General features: G+C 35.0%; 1 protein-coding gene across 16 annotated transcripts in view; it reads left to right on the plus strand.

The window, feature by feature from the left end:
• The window catches only part of HSD17B4 (hydroxysteroid 17-beta dehydrogenase 4), a 191,163-nt gene that overhangs the window by 50,375 nt on the left and 118,155 nt on the right, over positions 1 to 22,633 (plus strand). For 14 of the 16 annotated variants that reach the window (XR_005019412.1, XR_005019413.1, XR_005019411.1 and 11 more), the window contains exons 3-11: positions 3,622 to 3,729; positions 5,671 to 5,730; positions 7,008 to 7,029; positions 7,130 to 7,176; positions 8,642 to 8,726; positions 9,817 to 10,004; positions 16,496 to 16,587; positions 19,205 to 19,229; positions 20,815 to 20,943. Coding sequence is in view for 7 of the 16 variants with exons in the window: in XM_036848349.1 (XP_036704244.1) it covers positions 3,622 to 3,729; positions 5,671 to 5,730; positions 7,008 to 7,029; positions 7,130 to 7,176; positions 8,642 to 8,726; positions 9,817 to 10,004; positions 16,496 to 16,587; positions 19,205 to 19,229; positions 20,815 to 20,943 (756 nt within the window). In the remaining 9 variants the exon portion in view is untranslated. Of the gene's footprint in view, positions 1 to 3,621; positions 3,730 to 5,670; positions 5,731 to 7,007; positions 7,030 to 7,121; positions 7,177 to 8,641; positions 8,727 to 9,816; positions 10,005 to 16,495; positions 16,588 to 19,204; positions 19,230 to 20,814; positions 20,944 to 22,633 lie in introns of those variants that run through there. The other 2 variants (XM_036848353.1, XM_036848354.1) reach the window with 2 other exon arrangements.

Below are 22,633 nucleotides of genomic sequence, written 5' to 3' on the forward strand. Positions count from 1 at the left end.
CTCTAGTGGTTAGCATATTGCAGGTATTTAGTAAAATCTTGGGGTGGATTTTTAGTAAAAAACCTTATGTAGTCTTTAGTAGACTTTCCAAGTCATTGATTTATTTAAAATGACAGAAATAGGAAAAAGATTTTACATCTTAAAAAAAAACAAAACAAAACTCTTCAGAGCTATAAACTGGATTTTATATGGAGGATTTACAAATATATCACTTTGGGGGATATTTTGATGGTTTTAGCTGAAAAGACTCTGTCCTTAACTATCATAATCTTAACCATTTTTACTCCCTAATTTAAAGCTATTTGTTTGACTGGGGTGGCTGATTTACTGTTCCTTCTATATTCTCCCCAAGCACATGTGATTTTTTTTTTTTTTTTTTTTAGTGGAAATAATTAGGATAAAAGAAACTTGTTTACAGCATTAGAGGAGCAGAGTGGTATTGTGGTAGGTCCAGGTTCTAGTCTGAATTTTGCCATTTCATACAGCCTTGGAGGCTGGACAAGCTTTGGAGCCTGGAACAAGTTACATAACCTTTCCTAAACTTTGCTCTTCTGCGAAAATAGGAACAACTGTTCCTGCCAAACTCCTAAAAAGCTGTATGGAGATCAAATGCAGCAATGTACATAGATGGGTCTTTGAAAATGTAAAGTATATACATACCAGTATAAGGCGGTAATGGTATTTTAAAATATTATTGTGATTAGAAGTTTAGTCATATATTTAAGCTGAACAGTGTCACATAGTGTGGATACATTTCTCTTTGTATACAATCTGTTAACATTGTTGCTATCCAAGCCCTTCAGCGTGTAACCAGTGCTTTTCTAGTTAAGCCTGAAATCCCTGTGATTTAGCTCTGGTGATAGTGGGATAACTGAGTGGGGTCAGTGTTAAGTTTGTACTCTCTAAGGTAGAGACTTGTCTTGAATAAATCTATTCTGAAACTGTTTCACTGCACATCATTGATCTCAATAATTATTTATACAGTCTTCAGTTCTTACCTTTGCTTGCACTTGGTTGCACTTTGAACAGTTTCCACTTGGGGGTAGTGTTTCATTTCACAATTGAACAATTCTTTCTTTACTTAAGTATGGCCTTTGCCAGTTTGCTCTTGAACGTTCCCTTGCTTAGTTAAAAAGGGTCTTAATAGACTGTTAGCCGCATGTTTTAAAATCTTGATTTTTAAAAACTGTTTCCTGTCATTTGAGTAATTGTACAGAAATGAATAATTAGTAGGAATTTAGTCTTGAGAATCTTAACACTTTTTTTTTTAATCTCTGAGGGATAATGTAAGCCTTTTCCCCATTATTTTGTGTCTTTGCGGCATTTTTTATTTGCAGTAAGGCTGTTAAGACTATATTGTTAGAAAAAATATATCCCAGTCCACATTTTGAAAAACTCATTTCCTTTAAGAGTAAAAGCACATTAGGCTAACTTTGCTCGGTATCATCCCTGTATCTCCCTTTACCACCCAACCCCACTTGCAGCCCTCACTCCAGCCGCCACCAAAAGAGGACCATTCTTGAAAAGAAAAAAAGATCTTGTGGGTTTTTCTTTTTTCCCCAGGTATGGTAATTATCAATTTGGTAATATTAAGAGACTTTAAATTTTAGTATATACCTCTATGCCATTTATTAATTAGTAATTTTTAAATTGTTATATTCTGCACAGTGTGCAATAACCCTACAAAAATGATCACTTTGCAATGCAAATTAATTCTTTGTCCCAGGTATTTGTTTTAAATTCTGTTTTTTCCAAGTTATTTGGCATTGATCTATATATCTTTTCATTTGTTTTTGCATGTTATTTTGTAAATAATTAAATTATTGTATAAATTACCTTCGTTATCATATTATTTAGTTATGTTGGCTTTTATAAACTTTATGATGCAATTAGTGCATTAGTGTAGTTACCACATACTTAACTTTCAGTAGATTATAAACTCTGAGGATAGGCACCATTCTTATACATCTGTAGATTTCTGTAGATTTCCTTGCAAATAGTAAATGTGCAATTAATGTTTGTATCTATATAATTGGATATAGGGAGATGTTACGTGGTAAGTGTGGTCAGTTGTTAAACGTATAAATTACATATATGGTATAAATTAGTGACTGAACACATATTAGTTGTGTATGTAATTTTTGACCTCTTTCAATAAATAGTTTTTATTTCTTTTTTTGGTAGACCATGACACACTATGTTTTATAAAAATTCACGTGTGCTTCTCCAAGAGTTTAATATTGTGCTTGTTATTTTTTTTGTTTTTTATAAATTTATTTATTTATTTATTTTTGGCTGTGTTGGGTCTTCGTTTCTGTGCGAGGGCTTTCTCCAGTTGCGGCGAGCGGGGGCCACTCTTCATCGCGGTGCCCGGGCCTCTCACTGTCACGGCCTCTCGTTGCGGAGCACAGGCTCCAGACGCGCAGGCTCAGTAGCTGTGGCTCACGGGCCCAGTTGCTCCGCGGCATGTGGGATCTTCCCAGACTAGGGCTCGAACCCGTGTGCCCTGCATTGGCAGGCAGACTGTCAAGCACTGCGCCACCAGGGAAGCCCCGTGTTTGTTCTTTATCACCATTCCTGTAAACAAAGGCCTTCTTGACATGGAGAAGATATTTCACATTGTGTATTTAACCTTTCTTTCTTTCTTTCTTTTTTTTTAAATTATGGTAAGAACATTTAATATGAGCATTTAACAAATTTTTAAGTGTACAATACAGTATTATGAACTGCAGGCACTATGTTGTATGGCAGATAAGATCTATAGAACTTATTCATCTTGCATTATTGAAACTTTATGCCCACCGATTAGCAACTCCCCATTTTCTCCTCCCCCTAATCTTTGCAACCACCATTCTACTCTCTGATTCTATGAGTTTGACTATTTTAGGTACTTTGATGTAAGTGGAATCATGCAGCATTTGGCCTTCTGTGACTGGGTTACCATATTATCTTCAAAGCTCATCCATGTCGTTACATATTGCAAAATTTCCTTCTTTTTTTAAAGGCTGAATAATAGTACATTGTATTTATGTACCACATTTTCTGTATCCATTTTTATCTGTCAGTTGATATTTATATTATTTCTACATCTTGGCTATTGTGAATAGTGCTGCATTGAACATTTGGAGTGCTGTTATCTCTTTGGTTCCTGATTTCAATTCTTTTGAATAAATACCTGGAAGTGGGATTGCTGGATCGTGTGGCAGTTCTAGTTGTAATTTTTTGAAGAATGTCCATACTGTTTTCCTGTGTATTTAATCTTAAAAGTGATCTTTAGGTTTTTTTCTTTTCTTTCTTTTTGCTAAAAGTGGGTTGAATCATGGTCTTTTTCTTTCTAAAAAAGGAGAAGCATTGCACAGTTAAAAATTTCATGACATGAACCTGTGTTTAAATATTTTTCTGCTTCATATCTATATCTATATATATTTTCATATCTATATTTAAAAACAAAGAGGCATGTTTTGAAAGTATGTATCTCATGGTGTGTTCAGTAAGATGGGAATATGGTAGTAGGGAATTAGGAAGATGACTGAAGAAATACACTAATAATATAATTTCATTTCCAACTCATATTTTTAAGGTCTAGAACTGAATTCTTATTTGTTTGTTTTTGCATTGCAGTGAATGATCTAGGAGGGGACTTCATGGGAGTTGGTAAAGGCTCCTTAGCTGCTGATAAGGTTGTTGAAGAAATAAGAAGGAAAGGCGGAAAAGCAGTGGCCAACTATGGTACAATATTTGAGAGAACTATACTGCCTGTTTTATATTTCCTCAACTGATGCCATTTCTCATGTTAATAAGTATTGAGCAAATATCTTGGCATTCCAGTATAATTATGAAATTAGATTTTACCTAAGTCTGCCAAAGATGTTTAGTGACGTATTTTTTAAACTTTTGATGTAGATTATTTCATGAGTCTAACTTTTATTCAGTTGTTTATTTAATATTTTTAATAATGAGCGCATGATATAATCAGTACATTACTGTAGATGTGAATATGAATATGCTCTTTTCTTAAAAGACCTGCCTTAGCTAAAAGGTCTTATGTATTTCTACAGAGTAACATTAAATTCTTCTTTTTAAAATTGCTTTTAAAAAACATTTCTTAAAGTAATATAGTGTAAGAAGTGAAGTGCCCCCTTTCTGTACCCAGCCTTCATATTACATTCTGCACAGGTAATCATTGCTGTATGTAACTTTCTTATCTTTATGAAAATGTAAGAGTCAAAGTTAGGCATTAAAAATAAAGAAAAAATAACGACAGCAAATACAACCTTTATGTTTGATGTATTGATTCTAACAGTATTTGTAAGGAATCTTCTTGAGTAGATTTACTTTAAAAAGCTAGTGCTTACTGACTTTTCTGCAAATTAGATTGTTTTTATGGACCAGGGAGAAAATTAGATTGCCAATGACTTTATTCTGAAATTTTAGAGGAAAGGAAATAGGATATGATTTGTTTTGAGAGTTCAAGGGAATAATGAGGCAGACATTTTAGTATCTTATTTCCACATTGAGAGTCTAGAAAAATGTTTTCAACTTAAAAAAATTTCTGGGGTTTTAAAACCTATTTTGTAAAGATAAAGATTTCAGACTCTCTTCCCTGCCCCTCAGTTTTGATATTCAACCTGTATCAATCAGGATTCAGTCAAGAAAACAGAAGCCCCTCTCGGTTTTCCAAGTGTGAAGGGTTTTATACAAAGAATTAGAGACTTACCATTGGAAGGTCTGGGCAGGTGCATGTCAGGGACTGTCGATGACCATCTCAGCCTGTGGCAGGTGGTTTTCAAGAGCTCACCTAGATGTGCTGTCAGTCTCACATCTGCAGCCTGCTCACAAGATTGCCTGCATTTACAGTCTCTTCCTACTTTTCCTCCCTTTAAACGAGTATTTCTTTTTGGCAGATCTAACTCAGGAGCTTATGGGTCCCAGGGAAGGGACCTGGCTCTCCCTGTGATTGCAGAGGAAGTAGAAAGAGGCAGTGGTGATGTTGAGTTGACAGCTGACCATTTGACACACAGCTCTGGGGATATGAGCCCTTCTCCTGGGCTGATTAGCAGAAAATAACAAATCCATAATATTTCATTGAGCTTTACTTTTTGTAGTTAGTATTACAAAAACAGTAGGTTTGTTTTCCAAATGTAGTGATACAGAATTGAACATGCTTTTTCAAGTTAAACACGCTTCTCCTTCCCTCCCTCTCAAAGTCTCATTTGCATCCTTAAGGGGAAGTGCTTATGTGGCTATTTAAAATTCAACAGAAATGAAATAAAATAGATTATTCCATTTGTCGTACTAGCCACATTTCAGGAGCCACATGTGGTTTGTGGTTACCATATTAGTGCAGAAATAGAGCATTTCCATCTTCACAGAAAGTTCTGTTGGACCATGGTGTCTTGGATATTATTTGTCAAATACTTCTCATTTACCCCCTCTCTCTTTTTTTGTTTTTTTTTGGTAGGTTAAAGGATTGCCTTAGGGACTAAATTTCTTTTGTAACATGTATCATTTATATTTTAGTTTGTTACATGCCTGCAATATAAATGTTTTTTCCTTGGAAATGAGTTCTGTTGAATGAATAGTATCTGTCATGTGCTCTGAGCCACAGAATTTAAAAGTCATTTGTAAGGGATATTACTGAAGTTTTGTCCTAATTTCCCTTTCCCTCAGATTCAGTGGAAGCAGGAGAGAAGGTTGTGAAGACAGCACTGGATGCTTTTGGAAGAATAGGTAATGTTTCTTTGCATTTATGGTACTAACAGAGCAGCTTCTACCTTTCTAATGAAATATTTTTTATTTCACTTTTGTTTATTAAAAACTCTTTTTTGGTAATCAAATTTTTAGATTTGTTTTAAATTTTAATTTTTTTACATACCCTAATCTTATTCCACAAAGGGCTTGAGGTGACAGTTTTTATGCATGTATGTGTTAAGTTTGTTTTATATTTTTTTGTACTTTAAGAGCCTTTAAAAAAACTTGTAAGTATTCTGTTTCCTTTTTATAATAATTTAATCATACCCCAAATATATTTAGAAAATAAAAAATAAATCAGTATTTTGGCAATAGAGGACCCAGTGGAATATTTTAGATAATTATAATGATTCAGATTAAAATGATTCAGTATCTTGCAAATTAATTAAGATGAATTATATAAAATAAAAATCTTCATTTTTAAGAAGCATTTCAGTCATTTCAAATGTATTGTTTAATTTTCCTGACTTAGTCCCATACATTGTTAGTAAAAGGTTTTTGAATTACTAGAGGGAAACTACTGCAGATAAGCCCAACATGTTTATAATCTGAAAAATGTTAATTTTTGTAGTTTGAATGTGTTTCCCCCCCCCCCTTTTTTTGGTCTAGCATATATATTTTTCTAGCTATATTTGGTTGAGCTTATGAGAGACATGTTCACATAGTGTCTGACACAGGGATAGAGACCACAAAGTTTTGAAGTCATAAGGTGAAAATAGCCACAAGATGGTGGTTGAACCTTAAGAAACAATGCCTTTTATTTTATAGTGAGAATGCAATTATGTATGAAGATAGACCATCAGTTTCTAACTCTAATGGTTTCCTTTCTGGGCTTTTGACTTTTGAGTGGCAGGGAAAAATCTTTTAAACTTTTAACTTTCCCAGTGAATTTTGAAGTTAATTGAGGGATGGCTTACGATTACCACTGAGTTCTAAGAACCTAAGAGTTGTGTGACTGCTAATTCTGTGAATAAGCTCACAGAATTTTGGCAGAAGGTAGAGGTGGAAACATTTAGGTATGTAGACTTGAGAGGAAAGCACTGATATAATGGGGTACTTATTGTGCTTTTGTGAATCAGATTTTTTTTTGCTATAGGTATAAAATTTTGTTCTGCTAGCACTTGTTAACCTGTTATATCTACTTTTCCATGGGCGGGGGGGAGGCAGGGAACACTTTTGAAAGAAATGTGTTGTAAGCAAAGGCAAATTAATATGCTTGCTTTTATATTTGTGACTTGAATATTTTTATATTGTAGATGTTGTGATCAACAATGCTGGGTGAGTATTTCTTTTTAAATTTCCAATAAAGTAATGTACATGCAAACTTTTTTTAAGTGTTGACTTTCTCTTCTCAACATATATAATATCAATTTTTTAGAATTTTGAGGGACCGTTCCTTTGGTAGAATAAGTGATGAAGACTGGGGTAAGTTATTTTAAATATATGTTCTCTGGAACATACTTATCCATTTAGCCTTCTAATATTTGATACATTTACACACTTAAGGAAAAACTTGCTTCTACCTATTTTTGCTTCTGCTAATATAAGTGATGAGTAAGCTTTACAACTGAAAATGAACAGTTGGAAGAAAAGGCTTTTGTGACTTTCATTTGTTTCCCTTTTTCTCTTTGAGAGATTGTCAGCGTTTTCTTGCAGTATTAGTTGTTTCTAACAGCCTTTTGCATGCTTGTCTGGCTGTGTGATTCTTATTTCAAGAGCAAGAGTAGGCTATGGAAGAGAGTCTGAGGCACTAAAAACGATGGAGATCTGAGAACTGGGTGGGAAAAACCTAGATATAATTTTGAAACTTCTAATAAGTAGGAAAAATTTCCATTAGGAATGTCATGTTGGAAAGATTGAGTTTAGATGATGAACAGTCAAAGTTATAAAATTTTTTTATCCTGTTTGCTCTTTTTTGCACTTATATTCATTGGCTATCAGAACTAAAACAAGCATTGGTGGCTGGGACGGTGGCAGGCATGGTAACTGAGATGAATTACATCATTGTTTATAGAGTGTGTTTCTGGGAAATATTGCCAGAAGTTCTTTTGGAAGAAGCAAGATATCTTTCTGACTTAGAATTAAGCAAAGACAGGCTTTTAGCTTCCAATTCCCTTGTAATAACTGGAGAAAAAAAGGAGCTGAGAAAGATAGAATTTGTTGGCAGAGGGGACTTAAGTCGGTGCTTTGCTTTGAGCTCTGATGGGGCTGGAGTGTGTCCTCTTCTGGTTTCATCAGAGTAAGATTAAATCTGGAATTGTTTGTTTATCTGCATCATCCTTCAAGTTGTCTGTTCATTAGATTGACATTCCAGAAAGCAGGCTTCTCTGTCTCTCTTTTTCCCTCTTTCCCTCCCCCTCTTTCCTACACCTCCACGCCCCGACCCCCAGCTCTCTCTAACTCATTTGCAAATCCTGTTAAAATAGGGATTTAGGGATATACTGAACATTTTATAAACATTTCTTGATGAAGAACTGAGTGGTTTTTGATTATGCTTTAACTAACGTTTGTGTTGAGTCCCAATTATATATGTAAAATTCTTGGTTATTTGTATTAATGAATTTTTATATAAAATAGGCAAAAATTAAAGATGGCATTGCACTTAGATGTGCATAGGCATCGTATTTAGGTGGCATTATATTTATGATAAAGTTAGATATATTAGATAATCTAATCATAAATTATAGGCAAAATAGGTATGAATTATTGATTGGTTATGTAACTGGAACTAAAGCAAAAATGATTACTCAGAGTGCAATGTGACAATAGCTGATTTTGAATGCTAGGTATAAAATGAACATCTTTGTATAAGTAAGTCTTTGCTTATGTTGATTCTGAGATAGGTCTGTCTAAATTTGACAATATTCATGATAAAAATTTCTTGTTTTAGATATCATCCAGAGAGTTCATTTGCGGGGCTCATTCCTGGTGACCCGGGCAGCGTGGGATCACATGAAGAAACAGAAATTTGGAAGGTAGAGTTGTATGTGGCTGTCAAGGGGGATTGGAGATGCTGTATGTGGGTTCTTATGTACAGAGGAAAAGAATTGCTTTGACGTTGAAAAATACACCTTCAGATATGCACAGGCTTTTTAAATGTAGTTTTGGAAGATGCCTCCCCATTACATTGGTATCAGTCATAGATTAGCTAGCTGGACAACTTAGTATTTCTTTTCACCTCCTACTTTTCATTATTAATGATTCTCCTGATATTCTCTGATATTTTAGCAGTACAAACATTGAGGATTCAGCAGTACTTTATTCTCTAACCAAAATATCATTTTTTGTGCCCAGTGACCAACTGGGGAGAGATGAGTGGCTGTTTTCTACTGGCTGACACTGGTCAGACATGAGTTAATCTTTGTAAACTAGGAACGGTAAGACTCTTATAGTTGTGTCTGTGTGACTCAGACGTGGCAGACCTAGTAAGTGGCCCCATGCTCTCTAACATAAAAGTTATTCCTGTTAACTTAGGGTTCACACACATCTACTAGAAGTAAATTGCGTGTGGTATCTGTTCTTATTGGAGAGTTCTAGTATATCCTGATACTAGCAGTTTCTGAAAGTAAATGATAGGATTTACTTGTTCTACTAAGTAGAGTAAGTGAGATTAGGTCAGATTATGAGATGGTATTGTTTAATATGAGGCATTTAATATTATCGAGAAAGGTAAAGGAGCAAAGTTCTGAGGACTAAAGAATTAGAACTTCATGATCTAATATTTCTTACTAAAATTTTAACTTGTAAATTGGCAGTTTATTTTATGTTTATAAATACTTATTGTTTTCAGTACATAATGAATATACATTCTTACACTTGAATTCATTTGCTCCTGACCAGGGATTCTTTCTAAAACAATAAAATCTCGCAGTTGAATTTTGAGAGATTACTTTTATTATTTATATTAATTTAGATATATGAATCATGACTTTAAGAACCTAATGGTAGTATACAGAGTTGCTTTTGACAGGTATAATAGTAATGAAAAAGAAAAAAAAATGCTTAGAGTTGCAACAGTATCAAAATATAGAAAAGATGATGTTGAGAGATTGATTTTCCTTTTAGGATCATCATGACTTCATCGGCTTCAGGAATATATGGCAACTTTGGCCAGGCAAATTATTGTGCTGCAAAGCTGGGTCTTCTGGGCCTTTCAAATTGTCTTGCGGTTGAAGGCGAGAAAAGCAACATTCATTGTAACACTATTGCCCCTACTGCTGGATCACGGTTGACCCAGAACATTTTGCCTGATGGTAAGTAGTTTAGTTTTTTTTTTTTTTGTTTTGTTTTTTTAATATTTATTTATTTATTTTTGGCTGTGTTGGGTCTTTGTGTCTGTGCGAGGGCTTTCTCTAGTTGCGGCAAGTGGGGGCTACTCTTCATCGCGGTGCGCGGGCCTCTCACTATCGCAGCCTCTCTTATTGCGGAGAACAGGCTCCAGACGCGCAGGCTCAGTTATTGTGGCTCACGGGCCTAGTTGCTCCGTGGCATGTGGGATCTTCCCGGACCAGGGCTCGAACCCGTGTCCCCTGCATTGGCAGGCAGATTCTCAACCACTGCGCCACCAGGGAAGCCCCTAGTTTTTTTTTAATGCTGTTCCTCACATACCTGTGTGGCGTGAGCTTTGTAAAAGTATTTAATTTTTTGAGTAGCTAAAAAAATTTCCTTGCAATTTAAAAAAGCATTATGTGTAGTTTATGTTCATTATAGAAAATTTAGGAAAGCACAAACAAACAAAATATGACCCATAATTCTACCACACTGAGATAAACTTTCTCTTTGTGTAGGTAGACATACATACATTTTTTTCTTTACAGAATGAGGTAATAGCATTCTTACTGGTTTATAATAATAATTATTTAAAACAATTAATAGATTATGTTTTTTAGGGCAGTTTTAGGTTTATAGAAGAATTGAGCAGGTAGTAAAGAGAGTGCCCATATACTCCTCCTCCCACACAGTTTTACATCAGTGTGCTACATTTATTACAGTTGATGAACCAGTATTGATCAATTTTTATTTATTTATTTATTTATTTATTTATTTGGCTGCATGGGGTAGTTGAGGCATGTGGGATCTTTCGTTGTGGTGCGTGGGCTTTTCTCAAGTTGTGGCACGTGGGTTTTCTCTCTCTAGTTGCGGCGCATGGGCTTCAGGGTGCGTGGGCTCTATATTTTGTGGCACGCTGGCTCTTTTGTTGAGGCACATGAGCTCGGTAGTTGTGGCACCCGGGCTTAGTTGACCCTCGGCATGTGGGATCGTAGTTCCCTGACCAGGGATCGAACCCGCATCCCTGCATTGGAAGGCAGATTCTTTACCACTGGACCACCAGAGAAGTCCCTGATTGATTATCATTAACTATAGTTAATAGTTTACTTTAGGGCTCACTCTTTAGGTTGTATGATTTTATGCGTTTTCACAAATGCATGATGTTATGTACCTACGATTATAGATCATACAGAATGGTTTTACTCTAAAAATCCCCTGTGTTCCATCTCTTCATCCTCTCCTTTTTTTCCCAAATGTCTGGGAGGATTGAAGCTCATTTCTTTTTATCACTACATAATATTACATGGTATGTAGGTGCCACAATTTGTTTTTTCATTCACCTATCGTGGAACATTTTGATTGTTTCCAGTTTTTGACAGTTGTGAGTGAAGCTGCTATAAACATTCATGTGCAGGTTTTTGTGTGGACGTAAGTTTTCAACTCATTTGGGTAAATATTAAAGAGGATAATTGCTGGATTGTATGGTAAGACTGTCTTTAGCTTTGTAAAAATTTCCAAACTGTCTTCAAAAATGGCTGTATCGTTTTTCATTCCTACTAGCAGTGAGAGTTCTTGTTGCTCCACATCTTTGCCAGCATTTATTATTGTTAGTCTTTTGCATTTTAGTTCTTTTAATAGGTGTATAGGGTATTTCATTGTTTTAATTTGCAGTTCCCTAATGACTTATGACGTTGTGCATTTTTTTCCTGTGCTTATTTGCCATTTATTTGTCTTCCTTGGTGATGTGTCTGTTCTTATTTTTTGCTCATTTTTAAATTGGGTTCTTTGTTTTCTTCTTCTTTTTTTTGTTGGGGGGGGGTTCTTTGTTTTCTTGTTGTTGAGTTTTAAGAGTTCCATGAATATTTTGGAAACAAGTTCTTTATCAGATATGTGTTTTGCAAATATATTTTCCCAGTCTTGAGCTTGTTTTTTGGTTCTCTTTAGTCTCTTTCACTTTTGAAGGATAATTTCACCGGGTACAGAATTCTGGGTTGGTAATTTTTTTCTTTCAGCACCTGAAATCTTTCACTCCACTCTTCTTTTGCTTACATGGTTTCTGAAGGAAAGTCTGACATAATTCTTTTCCTTGTTTCTTTATGCATAAGGTATTTTTTCCCCTCTGTGTTCCTCCAAGATTTTCTCCTTGTTTTTTCTGCAGTTTGAATATAGTATGCATAATAATAGGTGTAGATTTTTGGCAATATTCTGCTTGGTCTTCTGAGCTTCCTGGATCTGTGGTTGGTATCTGTGATTAACTTTGGAAAATTCTCAGCCATCACTGCTTAAAATATTTCTTCTGTTGTTTTCTTTTTTTCTTCTACTTCTGGTATTCCCATTATGTGCCTGTTCTGTCTTTTTATTTTAATTAATTAATCGATTAATTTATTTGGTTGGGCTGGGTCTTAGTTGCAGCAGGTGGGCCCCTTTAGTTGCAGCTTGCAGGCTCCTTAGTTGTGGCTTGTAAGCTCCTTAGTTGCAGCACGTGGGCTCCTTAGTTGTGGCATGCAAACTCTTAGTTGTGGCATGCAAACTCTTAGTTGTGGCATGCAAACTCTTAGTTGCGGGATCTAGTTCCCTGGCCAGGGATTGAACCCGGGCCTCCTGCATTGGGAGCGTGAAGTCTTAACCGCTGCGCCACCAGGGAAGTCTCAATATATCTTTTGTAATTATACCACAGTTCTTGGATATTCTATTCCCTTTTATTTTTTTGTCCTTTTTTCTCTTTGCATTTCATTTCAGTTTGGGAAGTTTCTATTGACATATATTCAAATCAAGCTTAGTGATTTTTCTTTTTTCATTTCAAAATGTTACATTGTTTTTGTTTTTTAGCATTTCCTTTTGATTTTTTTAGCATTTCCTTCTGTCTGCTTACAGTAGTCATCTGTTCTTGTAAGTTGTCCACTTTTCTCCATTACAGCCCTTAGCATGTTAATCACAGTTATTTTAAACTCCTAGTTTGAAAATTCCAAAATCTCTGCTACATTTCAAGCTGGTTCTGAGGCTTGCTTTGTCTCCTCAGCCTGTACTTTTCTTGTCTTTTAGCATGCCTTGAAATTTTTGTTGAAAACTGAACATGATGTATTGGGGTAGTAGAAAGGGGAAGTGTGGTATACAGAGCTTTATTGTGAAGTTTCATGTTTATCTGGCTAGGAGTTAGGTTGCGTTTATTGATTGCTGTAGCTGTCGGTGTCAGAGGCTACATTTTCCTCTTTGTCATTGTTTTTGTGTCCCCTGTTGTCTTTGGGTTTCCCTAGGTACTCTTTGTGTTTGCAGCTCTCTCAGTTGTAATCCACTGTTGTTATACTGGAGGCCTGTTGAAGTGGCTGTAAATTATGGCGAGGGGAAGTGTTCTATAATCTTATGATTAAATCCGCAAGTTTTTTAGCAGGTCAAAGTCTCTGGACTCTGACCTTCAGTAGAGTTTTTTAGCCTTTTTTTTTTTCTCCCCTTATTTGAGACAGGAAGGCTAGAGGGGTTCCACTAGTCTAATTGCTCTTCCCTTAGGTCAAATAAGGCTCTGGTAGCTTCCCTTGAGGATAGGCCTTTGTTAAGAAGAACAGAATGCTCTGGGCATATTTCAAAATTATTTTGTCTTATTGATTTATTTATTTTGTTACCCTCTCCCTTTTTCTCTGTAACATTTCAAAGCAAATCTTAGATGTTGCATTTCACCTAATAAATACTTGGAAATGTGTCTCTAACAGATATGGACATTATAAGCACAATGCCAATATCACACCAAATAAAATAATTCATTAACATTGTCTAATACCAAATTTATATGAAAACTTCCTCGTTATCTAAAAAATATCGTTTTAGAGTTAGTTTATTCCACAATGATCTAAACAAGGTTCACAGTCGTTTTGTTACTGTATCTCTTAAGTTTTATTTAACATATGATAGTTCATTCTCCTTTTTGAAAAAGTGCCAATTATTTGTTGAAGAAACTGCGAGTTCATTTGTCCTGAAGACTATTCCTCATTCTTGATTTGGATTGCCTTTGCACTTTTGTGGAAAATCAGTTGACCACGTATGTATGTGTGGGTCTATTTCTGGATTGTCTGTTCTGTTGTATTGATCTATGGGCCTGTCCTTTTACCAATACCATGATGTTTTGATTACTATAGTTTTATAGTAAGTCTTGAAATCAGGTAATGTGAGTCTTCCAACTTTGTTCTTTGAAAACATGAAATATAAAGTTTTAAATTTACAAATTTGCATGTATGATTGAGAGCCAATGCTTATTTGTTTAGTAATATAAGAAATAGAATACTTGACTGGTGGAAAACTGTATGGTTTTTGATACTCCTGATTTTAAGATATTTCTAAAAAGAAAATATCTATAATACTTTAAAAGTAGTTTCTGTGAAACAGTACAAAACAATTGATGAGTGAAATTACTTTAGAATTAGCTGCTTCATGGCTTACAAATGCTTATTCACAGTACCATTTTACTTTCCACGTTTGAGCTAACATTCATTTTAGAACTTGGGATTTGTAATACCAAGTATGTACTTGCTAGCTTTTCCTAAGAGCTGTGCCTAACCGGTTGGCTTTAGTGTAGAATAGCTATTTGTACCTGAGATCTAATTTTTCTTTCCTTTTCTTTTGTCAACAGGGCCATTTAAAAAAGTCCCTTATTTTAAAAACTCTTTATACTCTCATATCTTATTGAAGGAATTCTTGTTAAAGAACTGGATTATTTAAGTATAATGCTACATATATATGCACAACAGTGTAGGTTACTGGCAAGAAGTAAAGCATCAAAATGTAATGCATAGTCATGAACTCACTGCTCAACCCAAGAATTGGAACATTACTTGCATCTAACTTTATACCTTCTATTCTGTTCCTCTGCTTCATGCCAAGAGATAACCACTATTTAGAATTTTATGCTTATCATTTCTGTGCTAGACTCCTACCTTAGTCACTTTTTGCCATTGGCTGTAGACTTTCTTGGGGAAGCAGCAAGTTTCCAAGAAAATATTGAAAACTTTAGCTTTTAAATTTGCTTTCCTTTGGGAATGTAGCTTCCATTAATTTTGACCTCTAGAGATGTTAGGTCACTGTTTAATGTAGTATCTTTTATGCCCACCAAACCCTAGTGAAAGATGTTTGGAGAATAAGATCTACTTTAGACAAATAATTTAATCTTTCTGGACCTGCTTTCTCTTCTGTAAAGGAAGAGAGTTGTTACAGATCATTTTTAAAAGCCCTTCAGATTCTGAATTCCTGTTATTTTAAATTTTGGTATTTATTACTTTTTTATAGTTTAGAAAAAGCCTAAAGTTTATTTTGCCTCAGCGTTTTTCCTCTTTTCCTCTGAAATATTAACTTACAGGCTGTCAAAGGAATTATTTGTTAAAGAACCAGGTGTTATGAGTAATGTGTGGAGACATTTGCAATTTCATTTCCCCCTTTGAAATATATTTGAAAAATGGAAAGTCATGTATGTGACTTACATGTTTCTTACATGAAATGAAACATAATCTTAGGATGAATACCCATGAACTAACTTCCCAAGCTGTATTTGTTATTTACTACTGTGTAATAAATTACTTCAAATTTTGTGGATTAAAACAACGAGTATATATTATCTCACAGTTTCTGGGGTCAGGAATACTGTAAAGTGAAAGGTTCTTAGAGCTGCTCTTTAATTTACAGGGACTGTAAATGTCATCTTTGTCACTTTAAAATATAAAACTGTATTTTGTCCCTTCACAGTTAAAATTTACATTTATTTGATTCTTTAAAGATTATAAGATGTATTTACAAATCGTGTCTCATTTGAGCCTTGCAACAACTTAGTAGAATAGGCAGGTAACACATTTTAATTACCATCTTACAGATGCAGACACACGTCCAAGAGAGTTGAGTGCTGTGCTCAATGCCCTAAATTGCCTACATGGCAGGGCCAGCAGTAAAATCTAGGTGTTCATGCTCCTTGTGTAGTACCTTTCTGCTCTGTTAAGTTGCTCACAGAAGGTATGCAACAGGAAAATATTTCTTACACTTTGTGACTCATCAGTCACGGTTGCAAGGTCCATTTTACATCATCTTACTGCCATTACAGTTGTCAAGGCTGTTTTGTAGTTTTCTAGCTTCTGGGAGAGCAAAATAGTTTTGGGAATGAATGGTACCTAAGTTCATTATGCTATGTATGCCTTTGCTCACCAGTCTTTGCCAAGGCAGCTTTAACTTGTCTTCTAAACAGTACGTTACCCATCTTGGAAGGGGATATCTGATGCCTTCTATGTTAGAAGCCTGAATGTCTCCATTGGGATGAAAAGATTCTTCTAAAAGCCTTGGATGTTAATACTAATTATTTATGTATATCTAATTTTTTTCTTATTTATTTAAAAAGTCTCTGAACCTATAATTTTATAAGTGAGGAATTTTCAGAAAGTAAAATGATTGATTGAATATGTATATTCTTATTGATAGTTTTTTTTTTTTTTTTGGCTATTTATTTCAGATCTTCTGGAAGCTCTGAAGCCAGATTACGTGGCACCCCTGGTCCTTTGGCTTTGCCATGAGAGTTGTGAGGAAAATGGTGGCTTGTTTGAGGTATTCTGCACCTTTGCACTTTCTCCCAAAGCAATATTTGTGTAATTAAATATAAAAAATGATTCAAAAATTAGTATTTTCCAATTGTTCACATTTGTAAAAATCTGCATCAGTTGGTATCACTTGTATATTTTTTAATATTATGTATATGTTATAATTAAGGAACAAGTATGACTAATGTCCTTTTTTGAGAAAGTAACAGCAACTTTGTAAATTATTCTTCCCTAGTTCTTCATTTCTGATATTCTTGTCAAATGAAAATGTGACTGGCTGGTTTGATGTGTTTAGTCAGATACAGAAAGTCTCATTTGGTTAGAGGTGCTGAGTAGTAAAGTGAAAGGACAGAGGTGATGGTTTAAAGTCAGCCGGGCCAGGTTTTGATTTCTTGCTCTGGTAATTGCTGGCTCGCTGGAATATTGTACCGATTAACCTCCCTGAGTTTTAGTGTTCTTGGGGTTTTGTTGTGAGAACTGGAGATCATATTTTTAAACTCTTAGCCTACCTAGCAGTCACCCCTCAATTTTAACTATTATATCAGTATAGCAGGAATTCAGTCTGGGTATGATAGATCAGTAAACACAACTTATTATTTGTATTAACTTTAAAAATAAACTTTGCTGTGTTTCCCTATCGCAAAGCTTTACATGTTTGCTATAAAAATAAAAACCGCACATAATCCTACCATCCAGTGAGGTTCAGTTTTCACTCTATAATCAAAGTCCCTTTAGATTTCCTTATGCTGATTTATATATTTTTTGGTCCTCATTTGAGTTTGATCTCTTTTTTCTTTTCTAGCATAAACTGTTATATTTTAGACCACCCCCCTTTATTTGATTCTCTGTGGTAATATAATAATAAACCTGTTGCATGCGGAATACATGACATCCAAAGATATTTCTTGGTAGCAAAATTACCTGGCTCAGTTTGAAGTGAATGATATATTAGCCTGATTTATTTGAATAAAAAGCTGTTTAGTAAATGAAAAACAGTCTACACATGTCTATGCAGAGATAGGCACCTCTGCTTTCTTAATCACAGTCGTTGATTGTGAATTGTGGAAAATTAGAGGTGGAAAGAACTTTCCAACTCTAGATTTACAGAAGAGAAATTTAATAATATCAAGCCATGTGGAGCTCAAAATTTGGTCTGCCTATCTTTTATCTCATTAAGGAATTAAACAAAAATTCTTTGTCTTTTACATTTATATTTGTTATTAATTCTGTGAACAAAAATAATATATGCTTTTTGTAGAAAACTTCAAATATATAGGGGAGTATATAGAGGAAAATAAAAATCACCCACATTACCACTATCGAGAGATAACTCCTATTAATATTTTTATGGATATTCTTTTCCAGTCTTTTATTAGATGTGCATTTTACACGAATAGTCTTTTTTTTTTAGGTATACAATTTACACACATACCCAGACATACACAGATAACTAGGATAATGCTGTAGATGAAGTTTTGTATGTTGTTCTTTTATTTTACTATATTGTGAACAGTTTTAGTAAGGGACATTTGCTGTGTGAGACTGAGTACAAAATACAGTAAGAGCGGTGTGTAATATCCTGACTTAAACCTTAAACCTTAAATGTAAATTGACACTTTGTTTGCCAAGTTTTGATAGATATCTAGAGTGGCAGATAGAGATATTTTGGATCGACTGGAGCTGTCGTTTCTAGCACCTGCGAGGAGTTTGCAGCTTGTTGCTTCACTCCCCAAATATGATAAAAGATGATATTTTTTTGCCTGTTATCAGTACCACTGCCACTTTAACTACTCTGACAGCATCAAGGCCGATTGTCCTGTTAATATACGTAAAGGAATGAGTGATTAAAAAGCCATACCCTTGACCGTAGAGCCACTGAGAAGTGTGCTGTCTGCTGGTACAGTTTCTTCTGTTATATGCATGTGGAACACTGTAGTTGTGGTGTTTGAAGATATGACAAACAGATTTTCTTACATCAGACATTTTCTTCTGAGGATTTCCTTGAATGGCTTCTAGAAAAAATACCATCTTTCTGTACGGTGATTAATGTATTTGGTCATTTGCCATATTTCTATATAAAGATGTTTCATTAAAATGAGTAAATGTAGTTCATTAAGTCAAATCCTGGCTTTATTTTTCTTTGCTTTTTATTTTTTTTTATTCATTAAGTCTTTCTAGAAGGACATGTATTTCAAGTGATGTGCTGGGCAAATTTGGTATTTATATTGTTTAACCTTCATGGTTAATTCATGAAGAGTGTATTATTATCCTGATTTTATATAAGGGGAATCTTGAGTTTAGGGAAGTCAAATAATTTGACTAGGAATCAGACAGCTAGTCTGTAGAAGAACTGGTATCGCACCTTGGTTTCTGTGCAAAGTCATGCTTTTCTACTACATGCATTTCTGCTATATTGTGTTGCTTTATTTTTCTACTCTGATAACATGAATAGTGCAAAGTCATGCCGGCCAACGGACTTTTGTAGAGCTGCATTATTTTCATCCATTGTCATCTAGCATTCTGATACTCGTAAAAAGATAGCTGCCTGTTTTGTTAATTTCATAAAAAATTCTATTAGTAATTTCACATTAGATGGTATAACTTCTTCCTCCTCTTTTTGGTAGGTTGGAGCAGGATGGATTGGAAAATGTAAGTCTCTTTTGGTTTTTGGTTTGCCATACATTATTTTCATATCTTTAAACCTGCATATCCAGGTAGAGCTGGGTAAAGACCTTGTCAAATGCCGAACCATTGGATTTAGTGCACGCATAATCAAACTCAAACATTGTTATAGCAACAGGTCTTCTAAAACATGGAAGTTGTCCTGCAGGCCTGTGGTATTTTCAAGGATCTTTTCAGTTTTTTTCCTATTAGCAGTGCTTATTCAATATTTGTCCTGTCCTATTCAGAACCGGCTGTTTCTTCAGACAGCACAGTCTCTCTTTATATTGATGTTTGTCTTCCCATGTCTCCGGCACCCCACATGCTTGTTCAGCAGAGTAGTGAGTGGGAGGGAGGGCGTTTTTTGAAGATGGGAAGAGCTCTGTCCTAGGCAAGTTCTCCAATTCTCTCAGTGATTCTTTTCTTCCTTGGAGCATGAGACATCAGAAGGAGACAGTGGGGAATCACACTGGACAGCTTTCTAGAAGAGAAATTGCAGCTGATCTGTAGAAATTATTCTCCTTCAGCCCAACAGTAAATTCATCTGGCTTAAATCCTCTTTTCCCCCAGTTCTTAAACCTTGTGAGCTCCAAATTGGATAATTACTTTATGGTGTTTAAAAAAAATTGTGAACATTCCAATATCCCAATTCAAGTTTTCAGTTGGATGCTGGTATCAAAATTAATTGAATTATTTAAAAGGCTGCCATTACTGGATGACATTGTTACAACATATTGTAGAATATTATTAATGACTGTTCTCTAAGTTATGAAGTAACTTATTCAAACATTTTTAAGTGTCTTATGACATCTTTTAAGAAAGGAAGGTCAGTTGTTGCAATAAAAGCTGTATATGGGACTTTATCAATAAGAAATCTCTAGAAGCTTCTGTCATTCCCCAGGACAAATCTTCAATTTAGTAATCATCAAAGTCTGACCATTCTGTTTAAATAAGGTTCTGTTTATTCCTCAGGCTTTTTAAAAAAGACACAATGTTAAAAATTATCTTCATGGAACTTATGCAGCAATGATGATTTTTGTGAATCTGGGCAATCTAGTTGACTTCCCATGGACAAGGAGGAAGAGCAAAGGGAGGAAACGGGAGAATTATGTGGGGTTGTCTGATATATTAATTTGATTATCTGGAGTCTTTGGCCTGTTATCACCACTAGTTTTCAGTTTGCTATTCAACAAAGCTCTGTTCTGTTCTGTTACCTTAAAGTGTATTATCTAAGTGATCTGTGGTGATGAAGACAGTCTTTTGGTGTGATTATATATAATTTAACTTTCTGATCCAGCATTTCATCCTACCTTTAGTAGTATCTGGCATAGTCAGAGGAGGGAGAGGTTTTCCCTTCAGCTTCAAATATTAGAAAAAGAAATTTGACATCCTAATGGGTTTGTTATTCTTTTAAAAAAAAATTTGTAGTAAAAATCTTTAGAAGTTAGAATCTTTTTTCCAAATTCCATTTTTCTTGAAGTTAAAAAAAAAAATTCAGGGGACTCATGAATTCTGCTTTCTGTCTCCCTCTTAAACTATGTGTTCAGTATCTTAGTTTTGTTTCTATAACCAGTACGATGGGAGCGGACCCTTGGAGCCATTGTAAGACAGAGGACTCAGCCAATGACTCCTGAGGCGGTGAAGGCTAACTGGACGAAGATCTGTGACTTTGATAATGCCACCAAGCCTCAGAGAATTCAAGGTAAAGAGTCCCAAGTCAGTTCAGTCCTGGTTGGGGAATCAGAGGCAACAAAGCATTCTCTTCTCTTATGGAATTGTCTTCTTAATTGTGATAACTTAGATGCTCAAATCATCTAGAGCACATTTTCTGCTCCAGTAGGTATTAGAACTCTCCAATTTAAGGTATGTGTGTTACTCCCACTGTCAGTTTTTCAGTTTTCTTATGATCCTGATTTTTTGGTATATGTGTGATTGAGAGGATGGTAGGAGGTGTTTACCCATTTGTGCTCAATGCATCTATTCCCCATCTGGTGGTTGGTTTCAAAGTCTTGCCTTATCTAATCACATGCTCCTTATCTGACCTGATTTTTCTTTATTTCCACAAAAGTTTATTTAAGTCTTATATTATTTAGGCTTAGGTATTTTCTCTCTAGTGAATAGATTTTGCTTTGTTTTAGCACTTTGTCTTTGCTACTGTTTCTCTGCCTTTCTAAGATGCCTCTTATTCCTTTTATCACCTCTGCTAATCTCGGTGCTTCTTTAGAAAAACTCAAGCCCCAGATGTTCAACAAAACCTCCCCAGATATTCTGGGCTTCATTGATCTCTTTCTTAGCTGAACTCTTACAACTTGAGCGTCTAATCATGACTGCTTTCCACTGCTTTTGTTTCATAAGTGTGTGGTTTCTTAGCTGCATAATAAGTTCCTTTGGAGGCAGAGAATGTATCTTGTATGTCCTTTTGTATTTGGTGCTAGTATAGTGCTGAACTCATAGAAAGGATTTAGTAAATGCTTGTTACCTTGAATTATTGAATCATCTATGATATGCCACAGGAAGAGATGGCCAATAAAAGTCACATTATTTTTTCTAGTATAACTCACATATGTATATAGTATATGAAATTTAAAGGACCTTTCTGGGAAGGATCATGAATCAGGATTATTTTACAGAAAAATCTTTTTTTTTCCCTTCCTAGTATTATATTTAATGTTTGATAGAAGAATATATCTGAAAAATGACTGTTCTTTTTTTTTTTTAATCCCAATGTTACTTTCCTGTCTGCTGGTACACTCACTGAAATATTCATTGTACTTTTCTCAATCAGAGGATAACATGATTGTTATGTCATTAGTGGTAGCATTTTCTGTATTCTTTTTTTTGATATTTGAGATAAATTTAGTCTCCGAATAGCAGTCACCTATCAATGAAAATTAGGAAAAGGAAAAAGGAAGAAATATCTTAAAAACTCTTCTCTGAGGTCAGAATTCCATTTTATTGCCTTAAAAGTATTAGACTAATATAAAGAAAAAGCTAACAATGAATTATATAGTTATAAATGAAAAGATACCCCTAGTATTTGAAGTACAGTTAGAAAAAAAATCTTACACTTTCTGTAGAATCACGACTTTCCAAGCACCCATTTTATCATTCTCATTTTACAGATGATGGAACTAAATCCCAGAAAAGCTGAGTAAGTGGCCCAAGCTTTCTCAGTGTTTGAGCCAAGAGTTAACTCAGGTGGTCTGTCTTTGAGTGCAGTACCGCCAGCCTGTACCGAGATTACTTTCAGTTAAATAGCCTCCCATCTAGGCAGCAGCCTAAATGGGGTGGTAAGAGGAGGATTGGTAGGCAAGAAACCTACCTAGTGTCACCAGGAATGGCAGAGAGCCCTGGTCATCTCACATTCTGTAGTTTAGTTATAGTTTTTGTCT

This window comes from Balaenoptera musculus, chromosome 3 (genome assembly GCF_009873245.2).
Source record: "Balaenoptera musculus isolate JJ_BM4_2016_0621 chromosome 3, mBalMus1.pri.v3, whole genome shotgun sequence".
Taxonomy (NCBI): Eukaryota; Metazoa; Chordata; class Mammalia; order Artiodactyla; family Balaenopteridae; genus Balaenoptera; species Balaenoptera musculus.